Below are 14620 nucleotides of genomic sequence, written 5' to 3' on the forward strand. Positions count from 1 at the left end.
CGAGCTTTCTGACTATGAGTTGATTGGAAAAAAGTTCTACTATCAGTCTATAATTGAAAACCAAAACATGGTACACAAGTGATCATAAGTAGGCGCAAAGAATCTCACGTTACCAAAAAATAATAGCATGCTTAAAGGTGAAGAGAAAAATGAGAAAAAAAAAGAAGATCAAAAAACAAAGAGAAAAAGAAATCTTCATTGCAGATTGGCTCATAATCTTACATGATTTACATGGGCCAATCCTAAAAGCCACAAACTCATTTCACTTTTAATCATATGATTAGATGGTGATGATATCTGATTTTGCACTTCCATGTGACCAACTTTTTCTATCTTAAAATAAACTAGAGGATCCACATAGTGATAGTGACCTCATCTATTTAAACACACATTTTTATTGCTCCATATATATGACCAAACACAACACTTCAAATTATCTCCTAGTCTCCCTATCATTTCACATTTTGAGCGTAAGCAAAATATACAACTTAAATATGGATGTCAATGGTAATTTAAATGTGAGTTCTTCCTTTAGATCAAAAAAGAGTCATAGGAAAAATCAGCAACAACCGCAGCCGCAACCACACCAACAGAATGAAGAAATAAAGTATGTAGGAGTGAGGCGGAGGCCGTGGGGAAGATATGCAGCTGAAATAAGAAACCCTACAACAAAAGAGAGGTATTGGCTAGGTACTTTTGACACGGCCGAGGAGGCTGCATTGGCCTATGATAGAGCCGCACGGTCCATAAGAGGCTTGACTGCTCGGACCAACTTTGTCTACTCCGATATGCCTCATGGCTCTTCAGTAACTTCCTTCATCTCTCCTGATGAATCCCAACGTTTCATTTCCGAGTTATTCAACCCTCCGTGTCAGCCAGAAGCTCCTGACTATAGCGCGAACAACAATCTTTATTCATTAACCAACAACCAAAACCAAAACTCTAATGAGTTCTCATACAATGGGTGGCCACATGAGTCTGAGTGTGGTTATCAATCTATAAACACTAATGATGAGCGTTGTGATCATGAGCTTCCACCTCTTCCTCCAAGTTCTTGTTTTGGAGCTGAACTTATAATTCCAGAGACCGATAGTTATTGGAATGTGGCAAATGCTAGCATGGATTATTCCTTTGAACTTGATGCCTTTTTGGATCAAAACAGTCTTGTTGAGAGTGGAACTGAAGGGTTTGACTCTTCAGCCTCCAAATTATTCTACCAATAATAGCGAGATGTCGAAGTTTGTGACTGTCTTGGTTGATCCCCTTTTGTTTTCTTTACGATCCATTTTGCCTCCATTATGGACTGGACTGAAAGATTTCAAGTCTTTCTCTCTCTCTCTATTGTTGTGTTTTTTTTTAATAAATAAAAAATCAGAGACTGTTTTTTTTTGGTAATTGTGGCTTATCAAATGCAAGATTTTCTTGATCGCTTGTTAATTCAAGTTCGTGACTGCGAGGAAAATAGCATTATTACTTCAAAGGCTCTTTTCCATTTCGGTCTATACCTTTATTTAACTGTGGCAGTGAATTGATGGTAAAGAGTAAAGAGCGTAGTTCCAGTATGTGTATTATTCACATTTCGAACTTGCAACCTTTGAGAAATACTTTGTGGAGAAGAACATGCACTAACTAACCTTAACTTTCAACTTTAATGATTACATCACACCTTTAATGACAATGGCTCAATTCAAATTTAATGACTTAATGATTTTGCCATTTAGAGCTACTCTTCATGAAATCAGTGGTTTCTTTCATCAGTTATCGATCACTAATTTTATCTGAAAATACACGTCTACTTTCTTTTTGTTTTTTTTTGAGCAATCACACTTCTATTTATATTTGGTCGTTTGGTATGCAATTGCTATTTCACTTGATGACACACATTTTTCGGAGCATCCCTATTAGTGAATTTCATGGGAAGGTTCACAAAACAAATTTTTTTTTTTTTACTGTTTGATTTTTTTAATAAAAAAATTAATAATAGAATCAACCGCGGGCCGTCACGAATCATGGAATCCGTGGAATAGTGATGATACAGGATCAGTGGGAAGAACTCGCGAGAAAGATTCAACAAAGACAGCTTATTTTAATATTTTTTTGGGAATTATGTGATTTCCACTTAACATCCCTTAATGGAGATGCTCTCAGGTACCACGCCTAATTAATGAAATGTCATATATTGGTGCATCCTGCTAAATAAGTAAATATAGATATTCTTCCCATTTTTACAGATTTAGTTCATACATATGATGAATTGCCAGAGAAATGGCCTCAGTTTTCATAATAAGTGGCCCTACTATAAGTCTTAATTTTCATATGTACTCTATTTTACTCCGTACATTGGTTAGCTAGCTATTGTCTGAAAGCTTGTCCGACTAATCAATAACAAAAATGTGTTTATTGGCCAAAAAAAATCTAAACTACAACAAAAAAAAAATACTAGAGTTGGATTGCGCAGGTTTTTCTCCGTTAATTTCATGTACACTATTTTTTCCTCTTTTATTTATATATTATGTAGTAATTCAGGTCTTGCGCGGAATGAAATAACTGATAAGATTATTTATTTTAAATTATAATAAGAGATATGTCATATATTTTTTTCAATGGATGAGCATTCAAATATATATTCGGATTTTGTTGATACAATTTAAAAATAAATATTTCAAACTCAAATGATAATATTCTAAAGTCTACAAAAGATAAAATCATAGATGCTAAAATATAACTTTTTGAAATGTAACACGAGAAAATATGTTGTAAAAATAAAATTGGAATAACATTTTAAAGTTTAACTTAGTAACAAAAATATAAAAAATTGATATCACATCCTCCAAAATATCATATATCAATAAAATATACTAGAATAATATGATAGATGTTTTATATTTAAAATCTACTAAAAATAGAGCTAAATTACTTAAACTAAATAACATATCTACTTACAAAATTTTGCAATATACTAAAATAAAATATATATTTAAACACAATATGGAAATATAAATAACTAAATATATTTTTTAAAATTTATGGTATGTAAACTGTAAAATATATATATATATTTTATTGAAAAATATTCTCTATATAAATATTTCATACTATGAATTTATTATATCGAACTTAAAATATATTAGTATATAATAATACATGAAAATTTATAAAATAATTTTTCTTTTGAAACACTATAAAATAAATTATTATATATTAATAGTATCGAATAAAAAACATAATTGATAAAATTACAGAGTTACATATAACAGTAAAATATAAATTATATTTTAAATTTTGCAATAATAATTATATATTTGTAAAATGAAAAGTTATCCACTGTAAACGAATACTCTTTTATTCTCTGACTGATTAAACTCTAGTTGTAGATAGTATCTGATCGAAAGAAACTGAAAGCATTAAAGAAGCAAAGTTTCACCGCTAAAGCCTACTATCATGTTTAATAAAATATTTTTGACTTATCGTTTGTTTTTTTTTTGACTACTGACTATCATATTTTTTTTATAACCCAAAAGGATTAAATCCGGATTTATTAAAGACACAGACTTAATCCCTAGGTAGAGATACAGCCAAGGACGGATCCATGTGTAGTGTTGTGGGGTCACTTGACACCAAAAAACAATATAAACTAGAATTTTAAACTATGTACAATAGTTGCTTCTGGCATTTTTGGTTAAAACAAATAGTACATGAACTTCCAAACCCGTGTTCAATCTCCCCCAATGACCTTTATTTTTATTATTTTTATATTTATGAACCTACATAGAAAACTTTCTGGGTTCGCCGTTGGATACAGCCTACGGATAGATCTTTTTCTAGATATTCAAATGAACCGAAAGCAATAACTCATATCCGTGTGGCCGGTGGAGTTTGAACCCAAATTTGCCGTATTGAATTTTTAATTTCTTCAAGCGCCACTAGACCACCACCACCAGTAAATAACTATCATGTTTAATAATTGTTTTACGTCATTACTATCCTTCATAATATTAATGTTCAAACATTTGGTTTTGTGTTTTCAAATTATTTTTGGTATTCTTCATGCATTTATTGGTTTTAATAAAGTGGTAAAAATTGTTAAAAGAGATGAAGATCACCTTCTTACTTTACTTCGTGACGCAGAATTTTGAAATGTAGCTACAATCTCATGGTATTATAGATTTTCCTGATGTTTCAATGGATGAAAATAAAACAAAAAAAACAGAAAAATAAAAATGATTAATAACATTAAAATAAAATATTAATATTTTAAATATTAAATTTTATATACTAATAAGTATTCATAAAATAATTATATTTGTAAGTGAAATTAAACACCTAGTAAACAACTAAACATAATCAAGCCAGAAAATGAGAAAATTATAAATCATGTGCATATTATACTGATATTTTTTAACCTGTTATTTATAAACCTTTTTAGTAATTTATGTCAAATTATCAATAGTTGTCTTTGCTGTGAATACATATATCAAGGAATAATAGGTAAAACAAATTCGAAAATAGTTTTTTTTTAATAATACCATAAGCATATCTCTCAAAACAATTTTATTTTTTACGATGAAATTTTATAAACTTTAAATTTAAATATGTGTTTGTAAATGAAGAATTTCAATTTTAGCTTTATTTTTTCATTTACACTAGATTCCTTATTATTATAAAATATAATTCTTGTTATTATAAAATTTAATATGAACTAAAATATATAACAACAGAACATAAAATTGAAATATTAGATAATATTTATTAATAAAATATTACATTATAATATAAAATTACATAAAATACATTTTTTTGAAACACACATAAAATACATAGTTGTTCATTACATTACTTCATAATGTTTTCATAGAAAATTTTAAATAAAATATAGTATTATTCATTGTGAAATGTTGTTTTGCATAATAGTTTTCTTCAGTGTTATAAATATATTTTGTATAAGATACAAGTTTATAAGGACTAAGATGGATAACTATAAAAGCTAACAATATTCTTTTGAAATAGAAATAATTAAAACAACTTAAAAATATAAAACTTAAATATGAAGTTTAAACCATAGAGCTTTTAAATGATTTTTTAAAAAAAACTTTTAATAGTATATAAAAGTTCGTATTCGAATTTATGGAATTATTTTTGAAATGCTCTAAGATTTGTTTTTAGGTTCCTAATTTTAATTTTCTTTAAAGAAAATATGATCTGAAATAACATTTCGTACTAGATTAATTTGAATATTAGATATAAAAAGTAAAAACCAACTATTTTACGTTATCATTAGGCTAGTAACGCTTTTTAATTTATAAAATAGTAAAAAAAACTGTAAAAATGGTAAATCTTTGCGAAAGTTTACTTGGAATAAAGAAAGTATCTCGCTGACAGAAAAAAAAGTATTTCACTATTATTAGCTAGAGAAAAGTTCACCAGTAGCGTTTCAGTATCACTTTACAACAAACTTTATGATTTGCAATGAATAAAAGCATATCATTACCCAACGAAATATTACGTATGTAATGAGTGTTAATGTGTTATATTAATGAGTTTTTTTAGAAACAAACAAAAAAATGGAGATCACAATTTTTAGAATTCCAAAGAAAAAGAAGAAAAGTCTTTATGAAGATAGGCAGGATCATGGAGTCAATGCATCTCAATCCTCCCCCATCTCTTCTTCTTCACACATTCTAGAATATAATCGGTGGTATTATCCTATTCCTTTCTTGATATATGTTTTTGATACAGTAAACCTAATACATTCACCATTGCGCAGGGTCAGACTACCAACGGGCTTGGGAGAAGGTAAGAAAGATTCATTCTTTACCTCTTATTGGGCTTGAGGCAGAGACTCTCGCGTCTTGGATCCTGTGGAGCATCTAGATCGCAAGAAATCAATTTAGATTCCAAAACAGAGACTTTTCATCGGAAGAGACAATATCAAAAGCCCTCACTGAGGCACGCGAATGAAAGTTTGCTCAATTGGCACCGGAACCCTCAATAGCGAAGCCCTTGATCAGATCGGAACCAAGTCCTAACCGTGATGGTTTAACCAGAATCTTCACAGATGCAGCGTGGAACTCTACGACTGGACATGCAGGACTTGGTTGGATTTTTGATGATCTGGTTTCCTCACCACAACAATCGACGACAGCGGACAACGTTGCGTCTCCTTTCTTGGCGGAAGCATTAGCAGTTCAAGCTGCTATAACCTCTGCTCTCTCTCGCGGCATCGAAACTATTCATATTCTCTCGGACTCTCAGACTTTGATCTCCACAATCAACCTTCGATCCATGAACCTAGAGATATTTGGCGTTCTTCAAGACATCTACTACCTATCTTCCACATTTAAGACCATTAAGTTCTCTTTTGTTTCTCGTTCAAAAAATTCCAGGGCTGATACTCTAGCAAAACAGGCCCTTTGGACTAGAACCTCTTTTATTATTTAAGCTAATGAAAAACCCAGTTTGAACAAAAAAAAAAACCTAATAAACTATTTGAACATGTTAGGGATGTCATCGTTGCAAACTTGAAGGCTACATAACATTACATTTTCACTATTATAATATTATTAGCTAAGAGTTGATAAAAAAAAAAATATATTATTAGCTAAGAGAAAAGAGAAATTGTCTTTGGGTGACTTTCTTTGACTCCTCTTTTGTCTCTTTTTCACACTTTTTCTTCGCGAAATCAGAAAACGAGACTGACACAAAACTCCTCGTGCTTCTCTATACATCTCACCCTTTTCCCCATATATTTCTCATTCAAATATACTGTATTTCTCATACAAAGGTTGATCACAATAGTAACTATGACCACGATTTTTTTTTCTGTTTCGCTTTTCCCTTTTCTTAACTTTCTCCATTTCTTCGTGACAAAAAAAAAATAGGGATTCTTTTGTTTCTAAGGATATTTTTCCAAAAAGGAATCGTATAAAAACAATTGATTTACATAACAAAATGTAAACTTAGTAAAAAAATCAATAAACCAAGTTGACAAAAAAGGAGTTTTCAATAAACCAAGTTGCAAAGAAAAAAAGAGAGAGAAAACTCCTTGTTTTACTGTCTGGCAAAACAGAATTCAGAAAGTTTATCCATCGGATATTCGAACTTGATTATTTGAATGGCTCTTCAACATTACTAACGTTTGTGCAAAAAGAAAAAAAAATCTTAAAAGTATTTGGCCTTTAGTGGCAATTTAGTAGTTATAAACAGATTGTTTAGAATCTTAATTTTTTTGGCAGTGGCAATTTAGTAGTTATAAACAGATTGTTTAGAATCTTAATTTTTTTGGCAACAGTGTTTAGATATTGATTAGTTGATTCAATTATAATAAGAAAACTGCAGAATTCCACAATTTTGGAATCAATATATATCATTTGGTTAATTTTCTTTCTCATATTCTTTACATAATTTCAAACAATTTTTTTCTATGTATCAACACAATCAGCTAATTTCTCTAATAAAACAAAATTCAATCAGCTAATTTCTCTAATAAAACAAAATTAAGCTAATTTCCTCAGAATAGATTTTTTGGTTTTGGACTTGAATTTGGATTGAAGCTTACGCTTGGCACATGAATTATCAGTTTGAGAAGAATCTTTACATGATCTCTTCTTCATAACAGGAAACTTCCTTCTCCTCTTCTTCTTCTCCACCGTCGCCTTCGCCTCTGTTATCGTCTCTAGCTTTGGCTTCCATTTTCTCAGACTAACCAACTGAATATAATCTTTCTTCAGTTTCACCGTCGTGCAAACTCTCCCTTCTCCTTCCCCTTCCTCATCCTTTTCTTGTTCTCTGTTTTTTCTACCTTCCATCATCAACTCCGACATGAACTCTTCAGACACACGTATCCTCAGCTTCTCTCCCGTTCCTCCCTTCTGTATAAGAAACGGCTGCTGCTGAGTCCCGGCTGATTTTCTGACCAACCCGACTCCGTTTTGAGAAGATTTCAAGGCGGCGATGGTGAGGAACGAGAGGCTGTTCATAAAGAAATCAGACGGAAGGAGGAAGTAGTTGAGCCCGAGCTTGAGCGTGTCGGTTTCGGACAGAACAGGTGTCCTCTGTCCGATGTAGAGCGAGTCCGATCTGCAGATTTTGTGCTTTGGGAAGTCTCTTGTGAGCTCTGAGACCACCACTGGACGGTCGTAGACTTGTAAAGAACCGTCGGATCTCACGAGCTTGATCTTTCGTTGGTTTCCTCCTTCGCCGCGGTCGCTGATGGATCGGTTTGGTCGGGGATGGAGACAGAGCCACCCTGATGGAGCTCTGTGTAGCTTTACGAGTAGACTCGCGAGCTTCGCGATATTATCATGACCCATTTAGTAATTAACTGAGTGTTGTTTTTTTTTTGTAAACAAGAAAAGGAGAACTCTTCCCTTCTCTGTTACGAGAAAAAGGTTGTGAAGAACGTTGCTGCGGAGGAGAGAGAGAGAGAAAGAATCTTTGTAGTTTCGGTGTGAACAAATGAGACGAAGTTTTGCTTTGTATATTTATACACTATTTTACATTACGGGACATATTGTTTATACAGATAATATTTACATACAAAATGATTAGAATATATAAATGCTATATAAGTTCCTTTCAATTGATTTAGTTTATAAAACATGTTATTCTTATATACTTCATTTTCAACTTACCCTTTTTAATATATTTTCATTTCTTTACACCAAAAAAATATATTTTCATTTCAATGTTATTTTTATTTTAAAGGGTTTTCAATTAAATTTAAATGCTTACTAAAAATGTTCCTTATTCCGAAAATATTCTTTCAAAGAATAAATTATAGTAAATGATAAATATATACCTAGCATTGTAAACCAATAATGTGAATAATTGGACACATGTGCTTAACGTACGTACCTTTATGTTTCCTTTTTTTGTTTAAAAATCCAAGTTGTGATAATTAGATTTAAGGATGTCTTATGTTTGGTCTGAGTTGTAGTGTTAAATGTGTTTAAGAAGCGATTAGTTTAATGATTAAATATGAGTCTATGACCATGTTGAACATGCGTGACGGCATCATGTAAAACTCTATAATACAAATATATAAAATTAATTGGGTGAGAAAGAAGACTTGGACCGGTGGAAGAGCAAGCATCGACTGTTCTTTTTAGACATTTCAATCTTGGTTTTAAGGTGTACTTCAACTTCAATGGATTATGGATTATATGACATTATGATATTCTTCATAAGTATTTTATAGTTACACATTTCAGAAAATTAAACAATAGTCATTTAATCAACTTCTTAACTTATGTTTTACCGGTTCTCTACTTTGCTACCTAGTTGAGAAATGACTATCGATGGATTTACAAGATACAAATCCTTATTTTTTGGCTGTCCAAATTAGTCTTGGAGATATTATTGATAAGAAAAATTGTATATTGACCTCATGTTTAGAGATAGATCATTTACATCCGCAAAACTGATTATTAATGATATTTGACTAACTGGTACAAGTCTGAAAAAGACATGAAACTATTCAAGAAACCAAAGGTATATGATAGATTGATATATTTGATTGATCGTGCTACATATACAAATTTCAGCGAATAAATGTTATATCATTATTTTCTTTAGAAAATGTGAAGTTACACAACCGCTATCTCTTTCTTGACCATATTTTAAAACTCGTTTAACGTCTAAGTAGCAACTCGTAACTCGTAAGTGAAGTAGCCACCTCTCGTTTGGGTCTAACTTTGACCCACCAATCGGTGCACGTAACCACGTTGCCTTACTTTGACTCGATTCTTCCTTACTTTATTTAGTTTGAATACTCCCGCCTTCCTTTTCACCCTCTTTTTGTTTTGCATGCTTTCCTCATTTTGCCTTTTATTTCGAAATTCATGATGAACTTTTGTAGTAGTAATATAAAACACTATAGACTTTGATTAGCGTGAGAAAAAAGTGTTTCAAAAAATAGACTTTGATTAGCGTTACTTGTATATTTTCACCGGATATCATTTCCACGGGTGGATATTTTATCCGTTAAATTTTATTTGCTTCGTTGTTTGTCTTGTTTTGATTCGGAAAATCTGGATATTCATAAATATTTAAAGCAAATCAAATGCTACAAATCAATATCCGTTAATGAAACAAATCATAAATACTAAAAAATTTAGAGACGGATAACTTTTATACAAATTAAATATAAAGTTTTAAATGTTTGATATTATATAATTATTATTTGACATATAATTTATTAAATTTTACTTTAAAATCACTTTGGTTAGTCACTAAATGTACTTTAGTTTAGGCATTTGTCACTAAGTTGTATAACTTGGTCACTAATTCAGATTAGTCACCAAATTTACTTAACTTAAGCCATTGTCACCAAATAGACTTAGCTTTGTCATCAGCTTAGTAAAAGGCTTTCTCCATCATTTTACTCAGCCCATGAGCTTGCAAATATGATGGATTTTTTCGAAATAAAGTACAACATTTACTTCAGACTAGATTATATTTTTTACTTACTCCAATAGGCTTGTAAAATTCTATTCACATATACTCGTTTTTTGCTCAGCCCAATTGGCTTGTAAAAAAATAGTTCCAATAATCTCTCATATGAATAGAAATAATCTAAACTCATGTAGATTCGACTGACTCGACTGCTAGACCTAAACTATAACTAGACAGACGAACTTTTCGAGAGTATAAAAGAAAAAATTAATTGTATATGATGTAGTAGCATTTTGCAACCTTGAACTACTCACTGTTAGTATCTGTTAGATTTACTTTTCAGGTGGTGAATATGATGTCTTGAACCCCCCGAAAGGTAAAGCCGACATATACTAACAATGAGTAATTTAAGGTTGGAAAATGCTACTACATCATAAACAGTTAGTTTTTCGCTTATACTCTCGTAAAGTCCGTCTGTCTAGTCTCTAGTTAAGTTTAGTCAGTCGAGTCAAGTCAAGTCTGTATAAGTTTTTTCGAGTCTTACATATGTTTAAATATTTCTATTATTGTGGGGGATTGTAGGAGCTAATTTTACAAGCTTTTTGGTCCGAGGAAAAATTAAGTATGTGAATAGAATTTTACAAATCTATTGAACTGAGTAAAAAAAATCTAATATAATATGAAATAAATGTTTCACTTTATACGGAGAAAGTCTATCATATTTGCAAGTCCATGGGCTGAATAAAATTATGGAAAAGCTTTTTATGAAGTTGATGACTAAGCTATAAGTCTATTTGGTGATAAATGACTTAAGGTAAGTAAACTTGGTGACTAATCAAATTTAGTGATCAATCTATGCAACTTAGTGACAAGTGGCTATTACTAAAGTTCACTTAGTGTCTAACTATGATGACTTAGTAACAAATGTCAAAAGCTTAAGAAAACTTAATAACACATGTCAAGTTGCGTTATGACTAAATTTTGAGAATCTCTCTTATAATAGATATTTTACCTCTCTATTAAGAACACACACTCATACACTTGAGAACTCAGAAATTCATACATAAGCTTCCAATACAAAGTTTCAGCAATATCTCAAGGCTTTCAAAGTAAGTTTCGAGAGTATAGCGTGGTAGTTAATTCACAGATTTCGAGTGAAACAAAACAGTCTCACGTGGTTTTATCTTAAGATTCAAAATCGTAGAAAAACCATTTCACCTACGGCGATTTATTGAATTAAAAAAAGTGATCAAATCACCTACGACTGTTCTCAAATGTTTTTTTTTGTTTCTGTACTCTCTCTTTTATCAGTGACTAATTCAAAAATTAATAAAGCTCCTCAAAAGTAATCCTGTGTCGGCCAGTAGATATAACCCATCAAATATCCAGATATTGCAAAACTGACTATGTTCATTCAATTAATAGAACAATCAAAATGCTAAACCTTAAATTTTGGGGACTAGTCATAGTTTATATGCTAACAACTTTGATAAGAAATCCAGACGACGTACGTAGTTTGTTGGTCAGCAAATAATAAGACGACAAGTAGATATGGCTTTGAGTAAGTTTAATTAATCTTGATGTCCATTTGCTAACTTCTAAAAAGTTGGTCGCTTCTTAAAAATGTACTACAATTTAATATAGGATCTTGTAGATGTATTGGATACACCTAACGCAAGTTAACAAACCGCACAACCCCACCATTTAGATTTGATTTCATGAAGTAAATGTCACTAAACTCCAAATCTCGTACCAAACGACACGTTTGATTATAATTCTCAATACACTGAACCTCTATGATAAGAGTTTAAATGAAACACTTAACTGATTCATCAATTTGCAGTTCAAGTGAGGTTTATATATCATGGCGAATCTTAAAGCACATATGCTCTTGAACGAAGATTCTTCACCGTCCTCCAAAACAACAGAGACATTTTCAAGCGAACAACAACGATTATCTTTTTCTTTTTGAACAAATACAACGATTATCATACAAGACGAAGCCCCAATGATTTTGGCCCAAAAACAAAGATCGACCAAACCCAGCTAATATCACTATCCACCTGTTTGGCTCATCAACGTGAGGAAACGGTGCCATAACCGTATATTTTGCGGAAGAGCTTTTTAAAACTTCAAATATAGAATTTATGAAACTTTAAAATAGAAAGTGTTTTTGAAAATGCTCTAAGTAAACAGTTTTGCTAAAACTGAGTGCAGTCCGTAGAGTAATCGTTTTTAACATTTCTTTTCCTTTTCTTATGTCAAGTAATGAGGAAAAGGGGTTCAAAACTCACAGAAACTAGGGCTGAGATAGATCGAATATCCGGGGTATTTTGTATTTAGATCCGAATTTTTTCCGGCGGATCCATATTTTTACTATCTTTATTTAGATCTGGAGTACTCCAATATCCGGGTGTCGGATATCTTTTTAAAATTGTAATATCCGGCGGATATCAAGATCCAGACTTACTTGTATCCTTAAAACAAATAAAAAATAATATTAAAATATATAAAATATTAAAATAATTAAAAAAAAAATTATATATAATATTTTTAGTTATATATATGTTTACTATTACAAAATTATTATATATTAGTATAAAATAAAAATATAATAGATAAAATTAGTTTCTTATATATATATTCCTATTTCTGAAATAATTATCAATAAAAATTACGGATCCGGATATCCGGATTAAAAATCACGATATATGATATATGGATTCGGATTCAGTTTGGACGGATTCAACATTTTACTATCCGAATTCGGATCCAACCCCTCCGGATATCCAGATTTTCGGAACAGATTCGGACCGGATCTCGGATCGAATCCGAATCTCGGATAATAAGTCTCAGGCCTAACGGAAACCCATAGAATAAATTAGAGAGTTTGTATCATAATTATTTGTGGTCTCTTTTCCGGTTTTTCCAAGTCGGTCTATTATATCGTGCGAACTACGGAATTATATATATATATATACACACAAACACATATATGTATGTATATATATATATATATATTTATATCGAACCCTAAGTAGAAGCGATTCAAGTGAAAAGGAAAATATAATCGTGAAGAAAGAATGATTAAAAAGAGAAGACTACTAGAGCGACCCAGAGAGGACGAATCACAACCAAGCGATATTCCTCATGAGCTAACCATGGAGATACTCTCAAGGTTTTCTGTGAAATCAATCGTGAGATTTGGATGTGTCTCGAAGCTATGGTCCTCTCTAACCAGACTTCCCGGTTTTAATAACTTGTTCATGTCTTCAAGGAAGCCGCGTCTTCTGGTCACCTTCTCAACAGGATTGAAGCAATATGGTATATTGTTTCCTCAACACCAGAACCCTGACGGGTCTTATCCTCCGTTCTACAGTTTTCATATTAACAACATTAATGAGCCGACATATGCTCTTTCCAAGAGCGTTTGGGGATTGATTTTACTACCCGGATTCAAAATTTGGAACCCAACCGTGAGGAGGTTTTCAGCCTTACCACATCCCAATGAACACATCCCGACTGAAAATTGTAAGTCTTTTTTAGGATACGATCCGTTGGAGGGTAAACACAAAGTTCTCTGTATATTACATTCCGAGGACGTAAGGGTCCTTACCCTGGGAGCTCAAGAATCATGGAGAATATTAACCAAAGGTATCCCTAAGCATCATCCGAGAGGATATGGCCGATGCTTCAATGGAATTTTGTATTATAAAGCTTGTCTTCTTGATGATGATAAGAATATTATAATGAGCTTTGATGTCAAGTCCGAAAGTTTCAGTCCGATAAAACATCCTAAGGATCTTTCTTTTGATATGATACCTTATAAGGGAAGGCTAGCCTTGGTTACTTATGAATATAACTTAAGTAAAGTTGATATCTACATTTTGGAGGATGCAGATGGACACGAATGGACACGTCAAAGCTTTCTTAACATAATTTGTAAAAGCAAATTAAGGGGGAATCCTGTGGTTTTCAAGGGTATTACTGATGATGGTGAGCTTGTTTTTACACCATCTACGTTGTCGGAATCGTACTGTATTCTATATTTCGATCCTAGTAAAAATAGTACTAGAGAAGCCTTGTTTGAAGGAGTTATGGGTGAGACTAGGCGTTGTTGTGGAATTGCTACCAAATATATGCACATTATCGATGTTTTCCCAAATCACATCGATAGTCTTGTATCTTTGTAAAGCAGTTTATTCTATCGCTTAATGCTATGTATATT

General features: G+C 31.8%; 3 protein-coding genes across 3 annotated transcripts; 2 read left to right on the plus strand and 1 right to left on the minus strand.

The window, feature by feature from the left end:
* Window positions 1-494: 494 nt before the first annotated feature.
* Window positions 495-1223, plus strand: LOC108860100 (ethylene-responsive transcription factor ERF087-like). The gene has a single exon (XM_018634014.2). The coding sequence runs from the start codon at window positions 495-497 to the stop codon at window positions 1221-1223; it is 729 nt and encodes a 242-aa protein (XP_018489516.2).
* A 6098-nt stretch (window positions 1224-7321) lies between these two features.
* Window positions 7322-8459, minus strand: LOC108861026 (uncharacterized). The gene has a single exon (XM_018634863.2). It carries the CDS (start codon window positions 8307-8309, stop codon window positions 7494-7496), a length of 816 nt encoding a protein of 271 aa, XP_018490365.1. The 5' UTR covers window positions 8310-8459; the 3' UTR covers window positions 7322-7493.
* A 4971-nt stretch (window positions 8460-13430) lies between these two features.
* On the plus strand, window positions 13431-14615 carry LOC108845519 (putative F-box protein At1g47730). Its single transcript, XM_018618720.2, has one exon. The coding sequence runs from the start codon at window positions 13476-13478 to the stop codon at window positions 14583-14585; it is 1110 nt and encodes a 369-aa protein (XP_018474222.2). The 5' UTR covers window positions 13431-13475; the 3' UTR covers window positions 14586-14615.
* Window positions 14616-14620: the final 5 nt, after the last annotated feature.

The sequence above is a fragment of the Raphanus sativus genome, chromosome 1, assembly GCF_000801105.2.
Source record: "Raphanus sativus cultivar WK10039 chromosome 1, ASM80110v3, whole genome shotgun sequence".
Classification (NCBI taxonomy): domain Eukaryota; kingdom Viridiplantae; phylum Streptophyta; class Magnoliopsida; order Brassicales; family Brassicaceae; genus Raphanus; species Raphanus sativus.